The 23,959-nt window shown below is 43.2% G+C and overlaps 1 protein-coding gene across 4 annotated transcripts in view; it reads left to right on the forward strand.

Moving 5' to 3' along the window:
- LOC129712172 (uncharacterized) overlaps positions 1-23,959 on the forward strand; it is a 124,365-nt gene that overhangs the window by 91,547 nt on the left and 8,859 nt on the right. For all 4 annotated transcript variants that reach the window (XM_055660423.1, XM_055660422.1, XM_055660424.1 and 1 more), the window contains 11 exons: positions 2,492-2,518; positions 3,968-4,129; positions 7,238-7,309; positions 7,785-7,847; positions 9,802-9,864; positions 10,646-10,717; positions 13,386-13,448; positions 14,599-14,670; positions 15,581-15,652; positions 17,589-17,651; positions 22,631-22,699. In XM_055660423.1, coding sequence (XP_055516398.1) covers positions 2,492-2,518; positions 3,968-4,129; positions 7,238-7,309; positions 7,785-7,847; positions 9,802-9,864; positions 10,646-10,717; positions 13,386-13,448; positions 14,599-14,670; positions 15,581-15,652; positions 17,589-17,651; positions 22,631-22,699 — 798 coding nt within the window. The remainder of the gene's footprint in view (positions 1-2,491; positions 2,519-3,967; positions 4,130-7,237; positions 7,310-7,784; positions 7,848-9,801; positions 9,865-10,645; positions 10,718-13,385; positions 13,449-14,598; positions 14,671-15,580; positions 15,653-17,588; positions 17,652-22,630; positions 22,700-23,959) is intronic.

Raw genomic sequence — 23,959 nt, forward strand, 5'->3', positions numbered from 1 at the left:
TCTACTCATCCATTCAATCATGGCTGATCTAATTCTTCCTCCTAATCCCATTCTCCTGCATTTTCCCCATAACCTCTGGCACCTGTCAAGAATCTATCGCTGCCTTAAAAATATCCAGTGACTTGGCCTCCACAGACTTCTGGGGCAAAGAATTTCATAGATTCACCACCCTGTGACTAAAGAAATTTCTCCTCATATCCTTCCTAAAAGAATGTCCTTTAATTCTGAAGCTGTGACCTCTGGTCGTAGACTCTTCCACTAGTGGAAACATCCTCTCCACATCCACTCTATCCAAGCCTTTCACCATTCTGTACGTTTCAATGAGGTCCCCCCTCATTCTTCTAAACTCCAGCGAGTACAGGCACAGTGCCGACAAATGTTCATCATAGGTTAACCCACTCATTCCTGGGATCATTCTTGTAAACTGCCTCTGGCCCCGCTCCAGAGCTAGCACATCCTTCCTCAGATATGGTGCCCAAAATTGTCCACAATATTCCAAATGCGGCCTTACCAGCGCCTTATAGAGCCTCAACATTACATCCCCGTTTTTGGTATCAGTAGTAAAGAAAGCAAACTCAATGCTAGCCCCCTAGAAATAAATGCTAGCATTGAGTTTGCTTTCTGTACAACTGATTCGACTTGCAGATTAGCCTTTTGGGAATCCTGCACCTGCACTCCAAAGTCCTTTTGCACCTCTGATTTCTGGATTCTCTCTCCATTTAGAAAATAGTCTACACCTTTATTCCTACTACTAAAATGCATGACTCCACACTTTGCTACACTATATTCCATCTGCCACTTCTCTGCCCACTCTCCCAACCCATCCAAGTCTTGCAGAGTCCCTGCTTTCTCTACACAAACTGCCTTTCTACCTATTTTCGTATCATCCGTAAACTTGGCCACAAAGCCTTCAAACCCCTCGTCCAAATCATTAACATACAACATGAAGATTAGCTGCCCCAGCACTGACACTGGCAGCCAACCAGAGAAAGCCCCCTTTATTGCCAGTCTTTGCCTTCTACCATCCAGCCAACCTGCTGTCCATGCTAGTATCTGTCCTTTGATACAGTGGGCTCTCATCTTCCTGAGCAGCCTCCCATGTGGCACCTTTTCAAAAGGCTTACTAAAAACCAAAGTAAACAACATCTACTGACTATCCTTTGTCTGTCCTGCTATTTACTTCTTCAAATATATCCAGCAAATTTGTCAAGCAAGACCTCCCCTTCACAAAGCTATGCTGACATCGGCTTATTTTATCGTGAGCTTCTAAGTACTCCGTAACCTCATCCTTTTTAATGGACTTTAGAATCTTACTAACCACCGAAGTCAGACTGGCCATCCTATAGTTCCTACTATTCTGCTTTGCTTCCTTCTTGTGCAGTGGGATAATATTGGTAATTTTCCAATCATCTAGGACCATTCCTGACTCTAGTGATTCCTGTAATATCACTGACAATGCCTCCACAATCTCTAAAGTCTCTTTCAGAACCCTAGGTGCAGTCCATCTGGTCCAGGTAACTTATCCACCTTCAGCCCTTTCAGCTTCCCAAGCACCTTCTTAACTTCCATCCCCTGACTCTCTTGAATTTCTGGCACTTTGCCAGTGTCTTCTACCGTGAAGACTGATACAAAAAAGTAATTCAACTCCTCTGAAGGGCTGCGGATCTGTTTCCATGCTGTATCTCTAAAACTAGTTGTTGGATATGACTCTGCGGTGCCTCGATGTGCTTAGTGTCTGTTTCAACAACTGGTTTAATTTTTGATTATCAGAACACTAAACTATGTAAAAATCAGAATTATTTTCAGAATGCATTTAGTTTTCTTATTTCCCTAGTTTCATCGCTTTCAAACATATTGATGTATCAGTTTATTTGCTGAATTCTATCATAAGCTGAAGCAAGCTGGCGCACCAATATATAGCGAGTGTACTACACGTCAGGATTATAAATCTGTGACTAGTGAGAATAAATCTGTGACAACCAGTTCAATTGTGTGGGCATGTTATATGATACAGTTAACAATGAGATGGATATTGCAAGGACAATTCTATTATTTAAGATTCAATTGTTGGCGATAGTATAGATATCAATATATATAATTGTTATGTGTAGGTAGGAACTGCAGATGCTGGTTTAAACCGAAGATAGACACAAAGTGTTGGAGTAACTCAGTGAAACAGGCAGCATTGCTGGAGAAGGAATAGGTGACATTTTAGGTCGAGACCCTTCTTCAGACAGAGCCGGGAGAAAGGGGAATGAGTGATATAGACGGTGATGTAGAGAGATATAGAACAAATGAATGAAAGGTACAATTGTTGATATGCAATGCATGATAATTGTTGTCATGTTATAGAGAGACTGGATCCGATGACATGCAAATGAGCTAGATTAGATCAGAAATGATCAAAATAAGGAGCAATTCTACTTTAAGCTATGAACTAATTTCATCATTAAGTTTATTTCTACCTGACAATTCTGATTTAAATTTCCAGTTCACACTATGAAGAAGATGAAACGGGGTAAGATATAATTTCTATCCTATTATTTCGTTCTTGCTTACCGCCCCAGCTCCCCTTCTTGCAATAATTGGTTTCCCAGCTCCCACACTTAGATGAAACAAGGAATTGCGGGTGCTGGTTTAAAAAAAAAAAGACACAACTGGCTGGAGCAGCGCAGTGGGTCAGACTGATGGTAGGGTGGGAAACGAAAGCTGGAAGAGAGTAGGGGCAGGACACAGATGGATACAAGTAAGGGGGGGTTTGATCAGCAGTTGGTTGGACAAAGACCAAAAATGAAAAGACAGGAGGTGTGAGACAAAGGTTTGAAGAGTTCTGAATTGTGAAGCTCGAGAAAGAAATGAACGTGGACATGGATGGAGGTGGGAGAAATAGGTGCAAGTTCAGATGGGGTACAGGGGAAAGGAGGCAGGGTGGGAAGAAAGGAAAGGTGGAAGAAGTAATGGGGGGGGTGCTGGTTAACTAGAATTGAAGAATCCAATGACCATACCGTTGGGTTGTAAGCTACCCAAGCGGAATATGAGGTGCTGTTCCTCCAGTTTGGCTGTGCCCTCATTCTGGCAATGGAGGAGGTGCATGACAGAAAGGTCGGTACGGGAATGGGAAAAATAGGTTAAAATGGTTAACTACCAGGAGATCCAGTAAGTCTTGGCAGACCGAGCGCAAGTGTTCAGTGAAACAGTCACAGAGTCCACATTTGGATTTACCAATGTAGAGGAGGCCATATAGGGAACACCAAACGCAGTAGATGAGATTAGAAAAGGTGCACCTGAACCTCGGTCTCACTTGAAAGAACTGCTGGGGTCCCGGGATGGAGGTGAGAGAGGAGGTATGGATATAGGTGTTACATCTCCTGCGGTTGCAGGGGAAAATACCTGGGGTTAGGATGGTTTGAGTGGGAATGGATGAGTGAATCGATGAGTTGCGGACAGAGCAATCTCTGTGGTAGTCGGAAATAGGTGGGGATAGGAAGATGTGGGATCATATTGGATGTGATGGAATTGTTGGAGGATGCGGAGGCCCTGCATGTAGACAACGTCTACCGCACTCCCCTCATCACCTCTTTAAAAAGCTACTGTTAATTACAGTATAACCCATAGAAACAGTACTTTGTAAATGTACAAAATTAATTGGAAGCATGAGGACACGCTTTTCAATAAGTAATGATGCTACAATGCTGAATCTTATCCATCGCAAAGCAAACTTTGGTATTTTCCAGACCTGCGCAAAACAAAATCGACCCGTGTAATTTTAACTTAAAATGTAATTGAAAGTTTTCTTGAATTCTCCATGTACGACTCAAGTTGAAATTAATGTGTTCTATAATAAAATGCCCATGAATCTTTATGGCTTGTTAAGTTTATCAGTTGCATTTTTGACATTCTACATAAATTACCTTCGACCATTTTAGCCCATATTTAATTAAATATTGATTTCTCATCAAACACTCAGGGATTCCTGGTGGGCTGATAATGAGACTGATGAAAGATCCAGCCATCACATACTTCCGAGTGATATTCATACACCTCCTGGACAAAGTAACTTGAACTTGAGCAGGAGAATGTCTGGGGATACAACCGGAATAGGCAGTAGCCTATCTCTCATTGATCATGGGTAAGAGCATTCTGTGAAATAGATTCATTGCAGTAATCATGACAACTGTTTCCAGAGCAGGTTGCCTTTGATCTCCATGTGCGGGCAGTGTACTCTCCCTCCATTATAAACCATTTATTTTGAGACCCTGACCCCGGTCTAAAACCTCAACCAGTGGAAACACCAACTTTGCATTTGCCTTAATAAATCCCACAGTGGGATCCCAACTGATCTGCTAAAGTCCCATCCATTTCTAACCCCATCTCAAGTAAAAAGATTGTTTTCTCAGGGTGGTTTGTAGGTTACGTCGAGCAATCCTTGTTCAATACATACCAGGGCCCCATCCCCGACCTCTACCTCCGCTACATCGACGACTGCTTTGGTGCCACCTCCTGCACCCGCACACAACTGACTGACTTCATCCACTTCACCACTAACTTCCATCCAGCACTCAAATACACCTGGACCATTTCCGACACTTCCCTACCATTCCTTGACCTCACTATCTCCATTGCAGGTGATAGACTTCTGACCGACATACACTACAAACCCACTGACTCCCATGGCTATCTGGACTACACTTCTTCCCACCCTGCTTCCTGTAAGGACTCCATCCCCTACTCCCAATTCCTCCGTCTACGCCGCATCTGCTCCACGGATGAGGCGTTCCACACCAGGACATCTGAAATGTCCTCATTATTCAGGGAACAGGGGTTCCCCTCCTCCACCATAAATGAGGCTCGCACCAGGGTCTCTTCCATACCCCGCAACACTGCTCTCTCTCCCCATCCCCCCACTCGCAACAAGGGCCGAGTCCCCCTAGTCCTCACCTTTCACCCCACCAGCCATCACATACAAAAAGTAATCCTCCGTCAGTTTCGCCACCTCCAACGTGACCCCACCACTCGCCACATCTTCCCATCTCCCCCCATATCTGCCTTCCGCAAAGACCGCTCCCTCCATAACTCCCTTGTCAATTCTTCCCTTCCCTCTCGTACCACACCCTCCCCGGGCACTTTCCCTTGCAACCGCAAGAGATGCAACACTTGTCCCTTTACCTCCCCCCTCGACTCCGTTCAAGGACCCAAGCAATCGTTCCAGGTGCGACAGAGGTTTACCTGCATCTCTTCCAAACTCATCTATTGCGTCCGCTGCTCTAGATGTCAGCAGATCTATATCGGTGAGACCAAGCGGAGGTTGGGCGATCGTTTCGCCGAACACCTCCGCTCGGTCCGCAATAACCAAGCTGACCTCCCGGTGGCTCAGCACTTCAACTCCCCCTCCCACTCCGTCTCCGACCTCTGTCCTGGGTCTCCTCCATGGCCACAGCGAGCAGCACCGGAAATTGGAGGAACAGCACCTCATATTCCGTTTGGGGAGTCTGCATCCCGGGGGCATGAACATCGAATTCTCCCAATTTTGTTAGTCCTTGCTGTCTCCTCCCCTTCCTCAGCCCCCCTGCTGTCTCCTCCCATCCCCCAGCCTTCGGGCTCCTCCTCCTCCTTTTCCCTTTCTTGTCCCCGCCCACCCCCGTCCCCGATCAGTCTGAAGAAGGGTTTCGGCCCGAAACGTTGCCTATTTCCTTCGCTCCATAGATGCTGCTGCACCCGCTGAGTTTCTCCAGCTTTTTTGTGTAACCTTCGATTCTCCAGCATCTGCAGTTCCCTCTTAAACAGATTGTTTTCTCATATTGGCCTGCGCTGGGTGCCGGAGGTCAGTCAAGGAAGTGCTGCGGAGGAAACAAAGAGGGACCCGGCATGGGGAGACCACCGAGAACAGAGTGTGACCATTGGGACTACATTAAAAAAATTGTGATTATATTAGCACCTTATATGTGGCGACTCTTTGCATACTTTACATATGGTACACACAACAAAGAATTTCACTGTGACATGTCACATGTGAGAATAGTACCCTTCATTCATTCATTCATTCTTTTCATTCATTCTTTTCATGTGAGGACCATTTCTCTTCGACTCTATTTCAATGATATGGTTTGCCTTGAATTCAGATTCAGATTCAGATTCAACTTTAATTGTCATTGTCAGTGTACAGTACAGAGACAACGAAATGCAGTTAGCATCTCCCTGGAAGAGCGACATAGAATATGATTTCAATAAATAAATCTATTTACATGTATACAGACATAGTGTTTTTCCTGTGGGAGGAGTGTCTGGGGGGGGGGGGGGGGGTGATTGGCAGTCACCGAGGTACAGTGTTGAGTAGTGTAACAGCCGCAGGGAAGAAGCTGTTCCTGGACCTGCTGGTCCGGCAACGGAGAGACCTGTAGCCCCTCCCGGATGGTAGGAGGGTAAACAGTCCATAGTTGGAGTGAGAGCAGTCCTTGGCGATGCTGAGCGCCCTCCGCAGACAACGCTTGCTTTGGACAGACTCAATGGAGGGGAGCGAGGAACCGGTGATGCGTTGGGCAATTTTCACCACCCTCTGCAGTGCTTTCCGGTCGGAGACAGACCAGTTGCCATACCATACTGTGATACAGTTGGTAAGGATGCTCTCGATGGTGCAGCGGTAGAAGTTCACCAGGATCTGAGGAGACAGATCGACCTTCTTCAGTCTCCTCAGGAAGAAGAGACGCTGATGAGCCTTCTTGACCAGAGTTGAAGTATTGTGGGTCCAAGAGAGGTCATCGGAGATGTTGACCCCCAGGAACCTGAAGCTGGAAACACGTTCCACCTCCGTCCCGTTGATGTGGATGGGGGTGTGCGTGCCGCCCCTAGACTTCCTGAAGTCTACAATGAGCTCTTTGGTCTTATTGGAGTTAAGGGCCAGGTTGTTGTCATCGCACCATGCTGCTAGGAGCTGGACCTCCTCCCTATAGGCCAGCTCATCGTTGTTGCTGATGAGGCCAATCACCGTTGTATCATCTGCATACTTGATGATGGTGTTAGTACCATGTACAGGTGTGCAGTCGAAGTGTAGCTCCCTTCATTCACCTAAGACCTAACGGGTATTATTATAAGTTTTAAAGCCACTAACATAGCTGCACTGTGCCTGCATTTGATTTCTGAATTCAGAATTATAGAGATTAGTGATCTAACATTTTTTTATGTGAAAGGAAACTAAGATCAAAAATAACTAGAATGTTTCCCTTTAACTTCATTCTTCTAGACTTCAAAGTGACTACTCCAACAGAATACAGAATGAATTGCAGCCTATCAGTGCAATGCAAGTGCCTTCACAGTAAGTAAAATAGATCTGTAAATCTACTCGGAGTTAAATTTCCACTGATAATATTGGATAATTATTGGATCATGAAGATATCAAAATTACCATATCTTCGCAAATTCTTCAACATCACTGAAAGATCATGAAGAGACTCGCAGCATGGTGGCAACTGATCTGCTGACGTCCAATCCATATCTGAGCCCATCTCCAGAAACAAGATTGTGTTCTCACATTCTTTTAAAGTGAGGACTATTTCATCCTTGCCTCAATATCAATGATATGATTCACCTTGAAGAGTAGCTCCATTCATTCTACATAAGAAATAAAGGGCATTATTATAAATTCTAAAGCCACTAACAAAGCATCAGTGAGCTTGCAATTGAATTCTAAAATCAGTATTACAGAGATTATTGATCTTTCACATTTTTATGAGAAAAGAAACTGGAATCAGAAATAACTAGAATGTTTCCCTTTAACTTCATTCTCCTAGACATCAAAGTGACTACTCTAACATCAGGCGGAGAGATGCGCCGTCTCTTAGTGCGCCTTCACAGTGAGTAATGTAGATGTATTAATCTCCTCGTAGTTTACATTTCAATTATATTATTAATATGTTCACATAAACTGCTTCAATGTTCCAGCCAAACAAAGTCCCATATCCTTTAATTTCCCTCAGTATCTAAAAATCTATGTCCCTGGAGTAAATATGCTCCGCTACCAGAGCCTTCATGGGCTATGAATTCCAAAGATTCAGTACTTCTGGCTGAAGACATTTCTTCTCATCTCTGTCCTGAATGGGGTCTATTTATTTTGAGACACTGACCCAAGGCCTAAAACCTCAGCCAGTGGAAACAACAACTTCACATTTACCCTAACAAATTCCACAGTGGTTGGATCATGAAGATATCAAAATTGCAATATCTGCACAAATTCTTCAACATCACTGAATGGTCATGAAAAGACACGTTTGATCTGTGATTTCTGGTCCCATAATTGTAACTTTCTATCATCCCTAGGTGTGCCAGATTAAAGTGATTCACATTAGCTTGACCACCTCAATACGTTCTTTGAGCAACTGATCTGCTGAAGTCCCATCCATATCTGAGCTCATCTTGAGTAATAAGATTGTTTTCCCACATTCTTTTAAAGTGAGGAACATCTCATCCTTGCCTCACTATCAATGATACGAATCAGTTCATTTCAGTTTATGGTCATGTGTACTGAGGTACAGTGAAAAGTTTTTGTAGTGTGCTAACCAGCCAGCGGAAAGACAATACATGATTACAATCAATCCATTCACAGTGTACAGATACATGATAAGGGAATAACATTTAGTGCAAGGTGAAATCAGCAGACTCCAATCAAAGGTAGTCCGATGGTCCCTGGTGAGGTACATAGTAGTTCAGGACTGATCTCTGGTAGCAGTAGGACGGTTTAGGAGCCTGAGAACAGCTGGGGATGAAACTGTCCCTGAATCTGGAGGTGTGCGTTTCCACACTTCTATACCTTGTGCCCGATGGGAGAGGGAGTGGCCATGGTGCGACTCATCCTTGATTATGATGCTGGCCTTGCCGAGGCAGCGTGAGATGTAGATGGAGTCAATGGTAGGGAGGTTGCTTTGTCTGATGGTATTCACTGCATCCACAATTCGCTGGAATTTCTTGCGGTTTTGGATGGAGCTGTTCCCACACCAAGCTGTGATTTATCCCAGTCAAATGTTTTCTACGGTGCATCTGTAGACGTTAGTGAGGGTTGTTGGGGACCTGCTGAACTTCCTAAGCCTTCTTGGTGAGCTTTCCTATTCGTTGCTTCAATATGGGTGGTCCAGGAGAGGCCATTGGTGATATTTCCTCTTAGGAATTTGAAGCTTTCAACCATCTCTACGGCATCATCAATGCAAACTGTGGTATATGTACCACTACACTTCCTGTGCTCAATCACTATCTCCTTTGTCTTGCTAACATTGAGAAAAAGATTGTTGACCCGACACCACCACACGATGTTCTCAAACTCTTTCCTATACTCCGACTCATCATTATTTGATATCTGGCCCACAATGGTGGTGTTGTCTACGAATTTGTAAATTGAATTAGATTTGTATAAGGCTGCACAGTGGTGGGTCCACAATGAGTAAAGAAGGGGGCATCCTATTGAGGATTATCGTAGAGGATGATTTGTCCCCTATCCTCACTGATTGGGGTCTGTTAGTCAGGAAATCGATAATCCAGTCGCAGAGTTGAGTACTGACTCCAAATCCTATGAGTTTGGTGATGAGCTTGGAAGGTATAATGTTATTACAGGGAGAGCTTTCACCTTGAATAGTGGTTCTACATAAGAAGTAAAGGGCATTATTATAAATTATAAACTAATAATATAACTGCAGAGGGCTTGCATTTGAATTATGAAACCTGAATTATTAAGATTATTGATCTAACATGTTTATTATGAGAAAGGAAAATAGAATCCAGAAATAACTAAAATGTTTCCCTTTAACTTAATTCTCCTAGAATTCAAAGTGACTACAGGCGGAAAGATTCGCTGCCTCTCAGTGAAATGCAAGCGCCTTCACAGTGAGTAAAATAGATCTATTAATTTCCTCAGTTTAAGTTCCACTGATTATATTGCTAATATGTTCACATAAAACCCTTTAGGGTTCTTCAAACAAAGTCCCATATTCTTTAATTTACCTCAGTATCTAAAAATCTAACAGTCCCTGAAGTAAATATACTCCACTACCAGAGACATTTCTTCTCATCTCTGTCCTGAATGGTGAACTATTTATTTTGAAACACTGACCACTGGTCTAAAACCTCAGGAAACAACAACTTCTCATTTACCCACAGTGGTTGACTCATGAAGATATCAAAATTACGATATCAGGACAAATTCTTCAACATCACTGAATGATCATGAAAATACTTTTTTATCTGTGATTTCTGGTCCTGTAATTGTAACTTTCTATCATCCCTAGGTGTGTCAGATTAAAGTGATTCACATTAGCTTGACCACCTCATTAAGTTCTTTGAGCAACTGATCTGCTGTAGTCCCATCCATATCTGAGCCCATCTCGAGCAACAAGATTGTGTTCTCACATTCTTTTAAAGTGAGGACCATTTCATCCTTGCCTCAATATCAATGATATGATTCACCTTAAAGAGTAGCTCCATTCATTCTACATAAAAAGGAAAGGGCATTATTATAAACTCTAAAGCCACTAACAAAGCTGACCTGGGCCTGTATTTGAATTCTAAAATCAGTATTTTAACGATTACTGATCTTTCACATTTTTATGAGAAAGGAAACTGGAATCAAAAATAACTAGAATGTTTCCATTTAACTTCATTCTTCTAGACATCAAAGTGATTACTCTAGCATCAGGCGGAGAGATTCGCTGCCTCTCAGTGAAATAAAAGCGCCTTCACAGTGAGTAAAATCGATCTATTAAACCCCTGTCCCACGGTACGAGTTCATTCCACGAGTTCTCCCAAGTTTGCCCTGATTCCAATTCGGAGATTTACGGTAATGGCCACTTGTCGGTACTCGGGGCTCTCGTGGACATTTTTCATCATGTTGTAAAATCTTCATGAGTCTTCCCGTGCTTACCTGCCATTAGCGAGTCTTCCCGCGTACCTGCCGTTAGCGTTACGAGCCGCTAAGAGATGTACCCGAGCTCCAACGTACCCGCGACGTTCATTCTCCGTGCTTACCACGAGTTTGATTTTTTTTTACTCGGGAGAGCTCTTGGAATTAACTCGTACTGTGGGACAGGGCTATTAGTCTCTTCAGAATTAAAATCCCACTGATAATATTGCTAACATGTTCACATAAAATCCTTAAATCTTCAGGCCAAACAAGGTCCCACATCCTTTAGTTTCCCTCAGTATCTAAAAATCTATTGGTTCCTGAAGTAAATGTACTCTGCTACCAGAACCTTGGTGGACCATGAATTCTAAAGATTCAGTACTTCTGGCTGAAGACATTTCTCATCTCTGTCCTGAATGGTGGACTATTTATTTTGAGACACTGACCACTGGTCTAAAACGTCAGCCAGTGTAAACAAAAACTTCTCATTTACCCACAGTGGTTGGCTCATGAAGATATCAAAATTACGATATCTGCACAAATTCTTCAACATCACTGAATGGTCATGAAAAGACTTGCTTGATCTGTGATTTCTGGTCCCGTAATTGTAACTTTCTATCATCCCTAGGTGTGCCAGATTAAAGTGATTCACATTAGCTTGACCACCTCAATACATTCTTTGAGCAACTGATCTGCTGAAGTCCCATCCATATCTGAGCTCATCTTGAGTAATAATATTGTGTTCCCACATTCTTTAAAGTGAGGAACATCTCATCCTTGCCTCACTATCAATGATACGAATCAGTTCAGTTTATTGCCACGTGTTTATTGCCACAGGTACAGTAAAAAGCTTTGGTTGCATGCTAACCAGCCAGCGGAAAGACACTACATGATTACAATCAAACTGTACATTCGCAGTGTACAGATACAGATATATGATAAGGGAATAAAGTTTAGTGCCAGGTAAAACCAGTAAAGTCCAATCAAAGATAGTCCAAGGATCCCCGGTGAGGTTGATATTAGTTCAGCACTGCTCTCTGGTTGCAGTTGGATGGTTCAGTTGCCTGATAACAGCTAGGAAGAAACTGTTCCTGTATCTGGAGGTGTGCGTTTTCACACTTCTGTACCTTTTGCCCGATGGGAGAGGGGAATAGAAGGAGTGGCCAGGGTGTGACTCACCCATGATTATGCTGCTGTCCTTGCCGAGGCAGTATGAGGTGTAGATGGAGTCAAACGAAGGGAGGTTGGTTTGTGTGATGGTCTGTACTGCTTTTACAATTTGCTGCGATTTCTTGCATTCTTGGATGGAGCTGTTCACAAAGAAAGCTACATCCCAATCAAGTGCTTTCTACGGCACATCTGTAGGTTGTTGAGAGATGTTGGGGACATGCCAAACTTCTTTAGCCTATACAGGAAGTAGAGGCATTGGTGTGTTTTCTAGTTCGTTGCTTCAATATGGGTGCACCAGGAGTAGCCATGGGTGATAATTCCTCCAACTATCTCTACTTGGCGCCTCTACAATGCAAGCAGTCTGGGATGCTGAGCGCCCTCCGCAGACAGCGCTTGCTTTGGACAGACTCAATGGAGGGGAGCGTGGAACCGGTGATGCGTTGGGCAACCGGTGATGCGTTGGGCTATGCAAACTGGGGTATGTGTACCGCTACGCTTCCTGTAGTCGATCACTATCTCCTTTGTCTTGCTGATATTGAGAGAACGATTGTTGACTCGACACAACACAAGGTTCTCAAACTCCTTCCTGTACTCCCGCTCATCAATATCTGATATACGGCCCACAATTGTGGTGTTGTCTGCGATTTTGTAAATTGAATTAGATTTGTACAAGGCTGCACAGTCATGGGTCACAAGGAGTAAAGAAGGGGGCTGAGAACGCATCCCTTTGGTGCACCAGTGCTGAGGATTATTGTAGAGGATGACTTGTTCCCTATCCTCACTGATTGTTGGGCAGCAAATCGAGGATCCAGTGCAGAGATGAGTACTGACTTCAAGTCCTGCCAGTTTGGTGATGAGCTCGGCAGGTTTAATGATATTAAAGGCAGAGCTTTCATCTTGAAGAGTAGCTCCATTCATTCATAGAAACATAGAAATTAGGTGCAGGAGTAGGCCATTCGGCCCTTCGATCCTGCACCGCCATTCAATATGATCATGGCTGATCATCCAACTCAGTATCCCGTACCTGCCTTCTCTCCATATCCCCTTAGCCACAAGGGCCACATCTAACTCCCTCTAAATATAGCCAGGTGCAGTGGAGAGTTCTTCACCATTGCGTGAAAAATGAAATCATCTCGGTTTTAAAGGATTTCCCCTTTATCCTTCTTCATAAGAAGTAAAGGGCATTATTATTATTTCTAAAGCCACTAACATAGGTGCAGTGGACTTGCATTTGAATTCTGAAATCAGAATTATAGAGATTATTGATCTAACATGTTTTTATGAGAAAGGAACTGGAATCAGAAATAACGAAAATGTTTCTATTTAACAATTCTCCTAGAATTCAAAGTGACTACAGGCGAAAAGATTCACTGCCGCTCAGTGAAATGCTAGCGCCTTCACAGTGAGTAAAATAGATCTATTTATTTCCTCAGTTTAAATTCCACTGATAATATTGCTAATATGTTCACATAAAACCCTTTAGGGTTCTTCAAAGTCCCATATTCTTTAATTTCCCTCAGTATCTAAAAATCTATCGGTCCCTGAAGTAAATATACTTTATACTGAATTCTAAAGGTTCAGTACTTCTGGCTGAAGACATTTCTTCTCATCTCTGAATTTCTTCTGTCATGAAATGGTGAACTATTTATTTTGAGATACTGACCCCTGACCTAAAACCTCAGCCAGGGTAAACAACAATTTCACATTTACCATATTGGTAATTACCATCTCACCGTTTAGGGCATACAGTGGTGCAGTGATAGAGTTGCTGTCTTGCAGAAACAGAGAGCCAGGTTTGATCCTGACTATGGGTGCTGTCTGTACGGAGTGTGCATATTCTCTGTGTGCTCGCGTGGGTTTTCTCCAGGTGCTCCGGTTTCCTCCCACATTTCGACAACGTGCGGGTTTAAAGGATAAATGGTTTATTGTCCCTGGATGGTAGGTTATTGCTTGTGTACGGGGTGATCACTGGTGAACATGGTGGGACGAAGGGCTTGTTTCCACTCAGGCCTCTCAAGTCTAAAGTCTAATATCAAATCCAACAGTGGTTCTTTCATGATGATATCAGAATAACGATATCTTCACATATTCTTCAACATCACTGAATTATCATGAAAAGATTTGCTTGACCCATGATTTCTGGTCCTGTAATTGTAGCTATCGTCCCTAGGTTTGACAGATTAAAACTATTTGGCTTGACCACCTCATTAAGTTCTTTCAGCATGGTGGCAACTGATCTGCTAACGTCCATCCATATCTGAGTCCATCTCGAGGAATCAGATTGTATTCTAACATTCTTTTAAAGTGAGGACCATTTCATCCATGCCTCAATTTCTATGATATGATTCACCTTGAAGAGTAACTCCATTCATTCTACAAAAGTCCCAAAAGGTATAATTATGAATTCTAAATTCACCAACAAACCTGCACTGGGTGTGCATTTGAATTCTAAAATTATAATTATAATGAATTCTGTTCTAACATGTTTTTATGTGAAAGGAAACTGAAATCAGATATAACTAGAATGTATTCCTTTAACCATATTCTCCTAGACTTCAAAGTGACTACTCCAGCAGAAGGCAGCAACAATCGCAGCCTCTCAGTGAATTTCAAGCACCTTCACAGTGAGTAAAATAGATCTATTAATCTCCTCAGAAGTTAAATTCTACTGATAATATTGTTAATATGTTCACGTAAAACCCTTAAATGTTCCAGCCAAACAAACTCTCATGTCTTTTAATTTCACTCAGTACCTAAAAATCTATCAACCCCTGTGGCAATCAAACTGTACAACTCCCCAAACCTGGAATTTCCACTTGTCACTTTGATTTCATGTATCTTGTTGTGTTTTATGACAGTTATCCCCGGCTGGGATAACTTTATATATCCCAGCCGACCAATTTGCCTCCTGGGATATATAAAGTTCTATCGTATCGAACATGGGAGGCGCCACTCCAACAGTCTGTCTGTCCTTATTTTTTGTTATTTTTAGTATGTGTTAAAAAGTATGTTTTAGTGTTCTTTGGTTTGTTTTATGCGGGGGGGGTGGGGAAACTTTTTTTCGAACTCGACGGAGATGCGATTTTTTTCCGTATCGTATATCCGTCCCCATTGTGGCCTAACATCGTGGAGTTGGCGGCCCTTCCTGGAGACCGTCGGGCGCTCCAAGCCGCAGGAGTCTACAGGGCTTTAACATCGTGGAGCTTGCGATCCCTTTGCCGGGATCAAAGCTCCAACCGCAGGGCCTGTGGACTTTAACATCAAGCATCTGGTAAGAAGAGGCCGATTCGGGAGCTCCATACCGCGGAGAGAGTTTCAACCGCCCCGACGCGGGAGTTTCGATCATTTCTACATTCTACATAAGAAGTAAAGGGCATTATTATAAACTCTAAAGCCACTAACAAAGCTGACCTGGGCCTGTATTTGAATTCTAAAATCAGTATTACAGAGATTACTGATCTTTCACATTTTTATGAGAAAGGAAACTGGAATCAGAAATAACTAGAATATTTCCCTTTAACTTCATTCTCCTAGACATCAAGGTGATTACCCTAGCATCAGGCTGAGAGATTCGCTACCTCCCAGTGAAATAAAAGCGCCTTCAGAGTGAGTAAAATCGATCTATTAGTCTCCTCAGAGTTAAAATTCCACTGATAATATTGCTAACATGTTCACATAAAACCCTTAAATGTTCAGGCCAAACAAAGTTCCATATTCTTTCATTTCCATCAGCATCCAGAAATCAAGTAGTATAGCCCTGAAGTATAGTTCATAACCAGCATGGAAGGTCGTGCCTCACATATCTGATTGAATTTTTTGAAGATGTGACCTAATAGGTTGATGAGGGCAGAGCTGTAGATGTATATATGAACTTCAACAATGCATTCGACAAAGGTTCCACATTGTAGGTTCCTCTGGAAGGTTAGATCACATGGGATCCAAGGAGAGATAGCTGAATGGATAGAAAATTGGCTTCATGGAAGGAAGCAGAGGGTGATGGTGGAAGTTTACATCTCAAACTGGAGGCCAGTGACTAATGGTGTGCCTCAGTGACTACTGGTGTGCCTCAGTGTTGGGTGCTGGACTGTGACTGTTTGGCATCTATATCAATGATTTGGAGGAGAATGTACATGGCAAGATCAGCATGTTAGCAGATGATACAAAAGTGGGTGGTATCATAGATAGTTAAGATGGTTGTGCAAAATTGCAGCAGAATATTGATCGTTTGGTCAGGTGGGCTGAGGAACAGCTGATGTAATTTATTAGAGGGAAATGTGAGGCATTTTGGAAAGTTTAACGTGGGCATGACCTACACAGTTATAGGATCAAAAAGGCCTTTGCCACATTATCCTTCATCAGTCAGAGTATTGAGTATAGAAGTTGGGAGGTCATGTTACAGTTGTATAAGACGTTGGTGTGGTTGCATTTAGAGTATAGGGTCTGAGCTGTAGGGAGAGGTTGAGCAGACTGGGACAATTTCTTGGAACACAGGAGGATGAGGGGTGATCTTGTAGAGATGCATAAAATCATGAGAGGAATAGATCAGTATCACACAATCTCTTGCCAGAATAGGGGAATCGAGAACCAGAGGACAGGTTTAAGGCGAAGGAGAAAATATTTAATCTGAGGATCTGAAGGATATCTTTCACACAAATAGGGTGGTAGGTGTATGAAACAAGCTGCTAGAGGAGCTGGTTGAGGAAGGGACTATCGTTTAAGTAACAATTAGACAGGCACATAGATAGGATAGGTTTAGATGGATATGGGCCAAATGTAGGCAGGTGGAATAAGTGCAAATGAGACATGTTAGTCGATGTGGGCAAATTGGGTGTGATTCCATGCTGTATGACTCAATGGCTCTAAGTAAATATACTCCACAACCTGAGCTTTGTGGCCATGAATTCTAAAGATTCAAATCTTCTGGCTGAAGACATTTCTTCTCATCTCTGTCGTGAATGGTGGACTATTTATTTTGAGACACTGGCCACTGGTCTAAAACCTCAGCCAGTGGAAACAACAACTTCTCATTTACCCACAGTGGTTGGATCATGATGATATCAAAATTACGATATCTGCAAATTCTTCAACATCACTGAATGATCATGAAAAGACTTGTTTGACCTGTGATTTCTGGTCCTGAAATTGTAACTTGGGTGTGATTGCTGTGCCAGATTAAAGTGATTCACATTTGCTTGATCACCTCATTAAGTTCTTTGAGCAACTGATCTGCTGAAGTCCCATCCATATCTGAGCCCAGCTCGAGTAATAAGATTGTGTTCTCACATTCTTTTAAAGTGAGGACCATTTCGTCCTTGCTTCAATATTAATGATATGATTCACCTTGAAGAGTAGCTCCATTCATTCTACATAAGAAGTAAAGGGCATTATTATGACCTCTAAAGCCACTAACATAGTAGCACTGGGCCTTCTTTTGAATTCTAAAAGCAGAATTATAGAGATTACTGATCCATCACATTTTTATGTAAAAGAAAACTAAAATCTATAATAACTAGAATGTTTTCCTTTAACTTCATTCTCCCAGATTTCAAAGTGACTACAGTAGGCGGAAAGATTTTCTGCCTCTCAGTGCCTCTAGTCCTTCACCGTGAGTAAAATAGATCTATTAATCTCCCTGGTGTTTAAATTCCATTGATAATATTACTAATGTTCATGTAAAACCCTCAAATGTTCTAGCCATATTTTTTAGTTCTATCAATCTGTACTAATGGTCTTTCCATAGAAGCGTTTTATCATTAACTGTGGTTTCCCCTCGATTATATTTGATGGAACTCTCAATTGCATATTCTGTGTACACTAATGCATGGCCCAACTGCATATCAGAATGATGTGGAGAATACTTCAGTGCAAGGAGGTAGGCGTAGGGAGGAAAGATAGGGGAATGAAGCTGAGGAGACAGAGAGAGGGGAAGGAGGCAGAGGTTCAATATGACAAAAGTAATGAGATGAAGTTGCAACTTTTGAAACAAGTTCAATTCAAGATACAAGCCAAGAAAAATCTAGAGACAATCAGTGATTAGGAAAGATAGCATCATATACTGTGGGTGGACACAAAATGCTGGAGTAACTCAGCGGGACAGGCAGCATCTCTGGAGAGAAGGAGTGGGTGACGAGACCCTTCTTCAGACTACTTTAGATATTGTGCATAGCTCAGAAAGTCAGCATATGTTCTTCATCAAGCCCAGAGGAGGGAAGAGGGGGCTAACTAGAGAATGCTTGAACTTTATAGTGGCCAAAGGGGGTGGTACGGGTGAGGATAACTGCTGTATACAGTCATAGAGACATCGAAAATAGGTGCAGGGGTAGGCCATTCAGCCCTTTGAGCCACCACCGCCATTCAATATGATCATGGCTAATCATCCAAAATCAGTACCCCGTTCCTGCTTCCTCCCCATATCCCTTGATTCCCTGAGCCCCAAGAGCTAAATCAACTCAAGATGGCGTCTCTCTGTGGCGACATATTGCCACCAGCACAGCGGAAAAGCATCAAATATAGTAATTCTCAGTTTCCCTGTATAAAAGAAACAGCAGGAACCAGCGCTGCAACTGACAAGCTGCTAATGCATTTAAATGTTTAAGAAGGAACTGCAGATGCTGGAAAATCGAAGGTAGACAAAAATGCTGGAGAAACTCAACGGGTGAGGCAGCATCTATGGAGCGAAGGAAATAGGCAATGTTTTGGGTCGAAACCCTTCTTCAGACTCATGCATTTAAATGCATTAGCACTACCAGAGCTGCTGACTGTAAGGGAATTCCCGATCGCAGGGGAATCCCCAACCTGGCGGAGGATCGCAGGAACAATAATTACTGTACCTGGAAACACCACCATGAGGCCTCCATGATGTCGGGAAACATGGCCGGTGGGCAGGACTACAAGTCAGACTGAAACGCAGGGGACTGCGACCCCCTCTCCCTACCATCCTACCAATGTACAGTCCCTTGAAAATAAAGTGGAGCACTTAAGGTCAAGGCTGTTTTATCAAAGGGAGCTGAGGGAATGCTCTAGAAACATAGAAAATAGGTGCAGGAGGAGGCCATTTGGCCCGTTGAGCCAGCACCGCCATTCATTGTGATCATGGCTGATCGTCCCCAATCGGTAACCCGTGACTGCCTTCTCCCCATATCCCTTGATTCCACTTGCCCCTAGAGCTCTATCTAACTCTCTCTTAAATCCATCCAGTGATTTGGCCTCCACTGCCATATGTGGCGGGGAATTCCACAAATTCCTCTGTTTCACAGAGTCATGGCTCACCCCCAGCTCCGCAGGCTCAGTCGTCCAGCCTGAAGGTTTCTCCATCCATCATATGGACCGTACACTGGCATCTGGGAAAGGGAGAGGAGGGGGCGTCTGCCTCATGGTCAACTCTGTGTGGTCCAACTCCTGCTACATCCCACCCCAGGCAGACGTCCGTCTAGCACTGGAGGAGCTGCACGCCATGGTCAACAAGCACCAGACAGCATATCTCCAAGCCTTTACCACCATAGCCGGGGTCTTCAAAAAAGCCAACCTGAAAAAATCACTCCCCAAACTACCACCAACATGTCGCCTGCAGCACCAGAGGATTAAACACCCTTGACCACTGCTATACGACCATCAAGGATGCTTATCGCTCTATCTCTCGCCCTCACTTCGGGAAATCTGACCATTCAGTGGTGCTGCTTCTCCCTGCATAGAGGCAGCAACTGAAGAGCGCACCCCTAGAGGTGAGGTCTGTACAGAGCTGGTCTGGTGGGGGGGGGGGGGGGGCAGAGGAACAACTAGGGGACTTAGACTGGGTAATGTCCAAGGCTCTGCAACGGACCTAAATGAATACGTCACAGTCGTTACAGACTTCATAAGGAAACATGTGGAGGACTGTGTTCCAACAAAAACCTTGCAAGTGTTTCCTAACCAGAAGCCTTGGATGAATCGGGAGATCCGCATTCTTCTTGGGACCAGATCACAGGCATTTAGGTCTGGCGAGGCAGAGGTCTAGAAGAAGTCCAGATACGACCTTGACAAGGCCATCAAAGAGGGAGTGCAATTATAAATAAAGCACATCAACGCCTCTACTTCCTGAGAAGATTACGGAGATTCGGTTTGTCAGAGAGGATTCTCTTGAACTTCTACAATTCAGTAGAGAGCATACTGACTGGTTGCATCATGGCCTGGAGCAAAAAAGACTGCAAAAAGTTGTGAGTCTATCACCGGCTCTGACCTCCCCACCATCAAAGGGATTTATCAGGGTCGTATACACACTGAACATTTTTTTTCTTGTTAATTATATTGTTTAATGTACTATGGTTACATATTCTGTTGTGCTGCAGCAAGTAAGAATTTCATTGTTCCATCTGGCACATACGACAATAAAATACTCTTGACTCTCTTGACTCTTAAAGGGCCTGTCCCACTGTACGAGGTAATTCAAGAGTTCTCCCGAGTTCTTCTCCGATTCAAACTTGTGTAATGTACGTAGCGGGTACGTAGGAGCTCGTGGATGTCTCGTAGGGGCTCGTACGAGTAACGGGACTTTCTGGGCGAAAAAGTTTCTCCTCATCTCAGTCCTAAATGGCCTACCCCTTAAACTGTGACCCCTGGTTCTTAACTCCCCCAACATCAGGAACATTTTCCTGCATCTAGCCTGTCCATTCCTTTGAATTTGATATGTTTCTATTATATCCCCTCTCACCCTTCTAAATTTCAGTGAATACAAGCCCTGTTGATCCATTCTTTCATCATATGTCAGTCCCGCCATCCCGGGAATTAACCTGGTTGAATCTAAGCTACACTCCTGCAATAGCAAGAATGTCCTTCCGCAAATTAGGAGACCAAAACTGCACACAATACCCCAGGTGTGGTCTCACCAGGGCCCTGTACAACTGCAGAAGGACCTCCTTGCTCGTATACTCAAATCTTCTTGCTTTGAAGGCCTTGCTCCTATACTCTTGTTATAAAGGCCAACATGCCATTTGCTTTCTTCACTGCCTGCTGTACCTGCATGCTTACTTTCAGTGACTGATGTACAAGGACACCCAGGTCTCGTTGTACTTCCGCTTTTCCGAATCTGACACCATTCAGATAATAATCTGCCTTCTTGTTCTTGCCACCAAAGTGGATAACCTCACATTTATCCACATTATGCTCCATCTGCCATGCATCTGCCCACTCACCTAACCTATCCAAGTCACCCTGCAGCCTCATAGATCTTCCTCACAGATCACACTGCCACCCAGCTTTGTGTCATTCGCAAACTTGGAGATGTGACATTTAATTCCCTTGTCTAAATCGTTAATATATACTGTAAATAATTGGGATCCAGCACTGAGCCTTGCAGCACCCCATTAGTCACAGCCTGCCATTCTGAAAATGACCCATTAATTCTTTGCTTCCTGTCTGCCAACCAGTCCTCTATCCTTGTCAATACCCTACCCCTAACACCATGTGTGGGACCTTGTCAAAGGCTTTCTGAAAGTCCAGATACACCACATCCACTGGCTCTCCCTTATCCATTCTGCTTGTTACATCCTCAAAAAATTCCAGAAGGTTAGCCAAGCATAATTTCCCCTTCAAAAATCCACACTGACTTTGACCGATCCCATCACTGCTTTCCAAATGCTATTACATCTTTAATAATTGACTCGAGCATCTTCCCCACTTCTGATGTAAGGCTAACTGGTCTATAATTCCCCATTTTCTCTCTCCCTTTTTCTTAAAACGTGGGGTTACATTAGCTACCCTTCAGTCCACAGGAACTAATCCAGAGTATATAGAACATTGGAAAATGATCACCAATGCATTCACGATTTCTAGAGTCACCTTCTTGAGTACACTGAGATGCAGGCCCTGGGGATTTACCTGCCTTCAGTCCCAACAGTTTACTTAACACCATTTCCTGACTAATGTGAATTCCCTTCAGTTCCTCCCTCCCATTAGACCTCGGTCCCCTAGTATTTCTGGGAGATTGTGCCTTCCTGCGTGAAGACAGAGCCAAAGTACTTGTTTAACTGGTCTGCCATTACCTTGTTTCCCATTATAAATTCATCTGTTTCTGACTGTAAGGGACCTATATTTATCTTCACGTCATTTCCTCTTCACATACCAAAGAAGCTTTTACAGTCATTTTTTATATTCCCCGCTAGCTTTCTTTTATGCTCTATTTCCCCCCCTCTTTAACCCCTTTGTCTTCCTCTGTTGAATTATAAATTTCATCCAGTCCTCCAGTTTGCTGCTTCCTCTGGCCAATTTATATGCCTCTTCCTTGGATTTAACACTATCCCTAATTTCCCTCGTTAGCCACATTTGAGCTGCCTTCCCCAGTTTGTTTTTATGCCTGTCAAATGTTACCAGGTGAATAATTGGACTGAAATAATATTTTCAGTAATCTAACTAACAGCAAAAGTAGGCTACACATCTCTACCATGACTAGCCACCTACCTTGGTCTTCCATAACCCAAACTGCCTCAAATAAAAGATCAAACCCACTATTTTGCAAAATCAGGCAAATTTCTGATCAACAGCATAATTCATCTGCATGGCCCATAAAATAAAATGTCCACACTAACTTATTAATCTTGCTTTGTTGTGTAGGTCTGGCAGAGAGAGGAAATCAAGCCTGAAAAGTGTACCAGAGTTGAGTACATCACACATTTCTGAAATGTAAGTAGAAAGAAGCTGGCATCCCAACAACCATAGCAGATTTAGCAGTGAAAGAGTTGCCCACACAAAGCATCAAGCACAAATTTACTTTTGTTTTAGTAGTGCTCAACTCTCATTGAATGTTTGTGAATGTCAAATATTGACAAATGTTCAGCCTCAGTGCAGGCTCTGACAGCTGGGCAACATGCCAGTCCGTGGACAAGCCAGCTCGTATCAGATGCATTGCTTGGTTAAATACACACAGGTTCTACAACACATTGACTGTACACTCTAACATTGGGAAGAGTTAACCCTTAGATTTGACCATAACTTTGAGTGAAATTTAAACATATGTTCTATTTTGTTCAAAATAGAAAACATATTTGGGTGGTGTGCATCAGGGGTGACACCAGATCAGTAATGACCACACTGGCACTCATCAGAGGGTGAACTCGCACAATAGGCCATATTCCCAATGACAAAACATCTAGAAGGTCCCAACTTGCACAGGGAACTGTCCCTTGTCATCAGTGGGGCAGCACAGACAAACTTGGATTCATCCCACCCGCTGCCTCAGGCTGGGGCTCCTGAGTTTAGAAGGAGCAAGCTAGCGTGCTTCAGGTCAATTGATCCAATAACCACTGATTGACTTGTTTACCTGTGGCTTCAGTTTCCTCCAGAGTGCCGATGTTTTCCAGCAGCTCGTCAATGTTTGTGGTGCTGATCATAGATTTCCTCTGGCCTGTCTGATGGTGATGGTGGAGGTGTTGGTGATGGTGTTGGTGATGATGATGGTGATGGTAAAAATGAGCAAGCTATGAGGCCATCTATGACCAGACTATGCAAATAAAATGGGGCAATAGGGTCTCAGCCCCATTTGGGGTTAGCAATGGTGTTAGACAAGGGGGAATTTTGTCCCCAGTCCATTTTAATCTATATATTGATGATCTGTCTAAACAATTGAAAGCCTGTAACACTGGGTGCATGATTGGTAATATTTTAGTGAACCATATTATGTATGCAGATGATCTTGTGGTCTTTAGTCCATCTAGCACTGGTCTCCAGCAGCTCCTTACTATATGTTCCGTGTATGGTGTGGAACATGACATTCAATATAATGCTAGTAAGAGTGCTGTTATGATCTGTAGAACCAAAGAGGATAAATGCCTAAAATATCCTGATTTTAAATTGTCTGACAACAATCTTAGTGTCTGTAATAAGATAAAATATCTAGGGCATATTATTACAGAACAAATGACAGATGATGAGGATATTTATAGG

The sequence above is a fragment of the Leucoraja erinacea genome, chromosome 31 (genome assembly GCF_028641065.1).
Source record: "Leucoraja erinacea ecotype New England chromosome 31, Leri_hhj_1, whole genome shotgun sequence".
NCBI lineage: Eukaryota > Metazoa > Chordata > Chondrichthyes > Rajiformes > Rajidae > Leucoraja > Leucoraja erinaceus.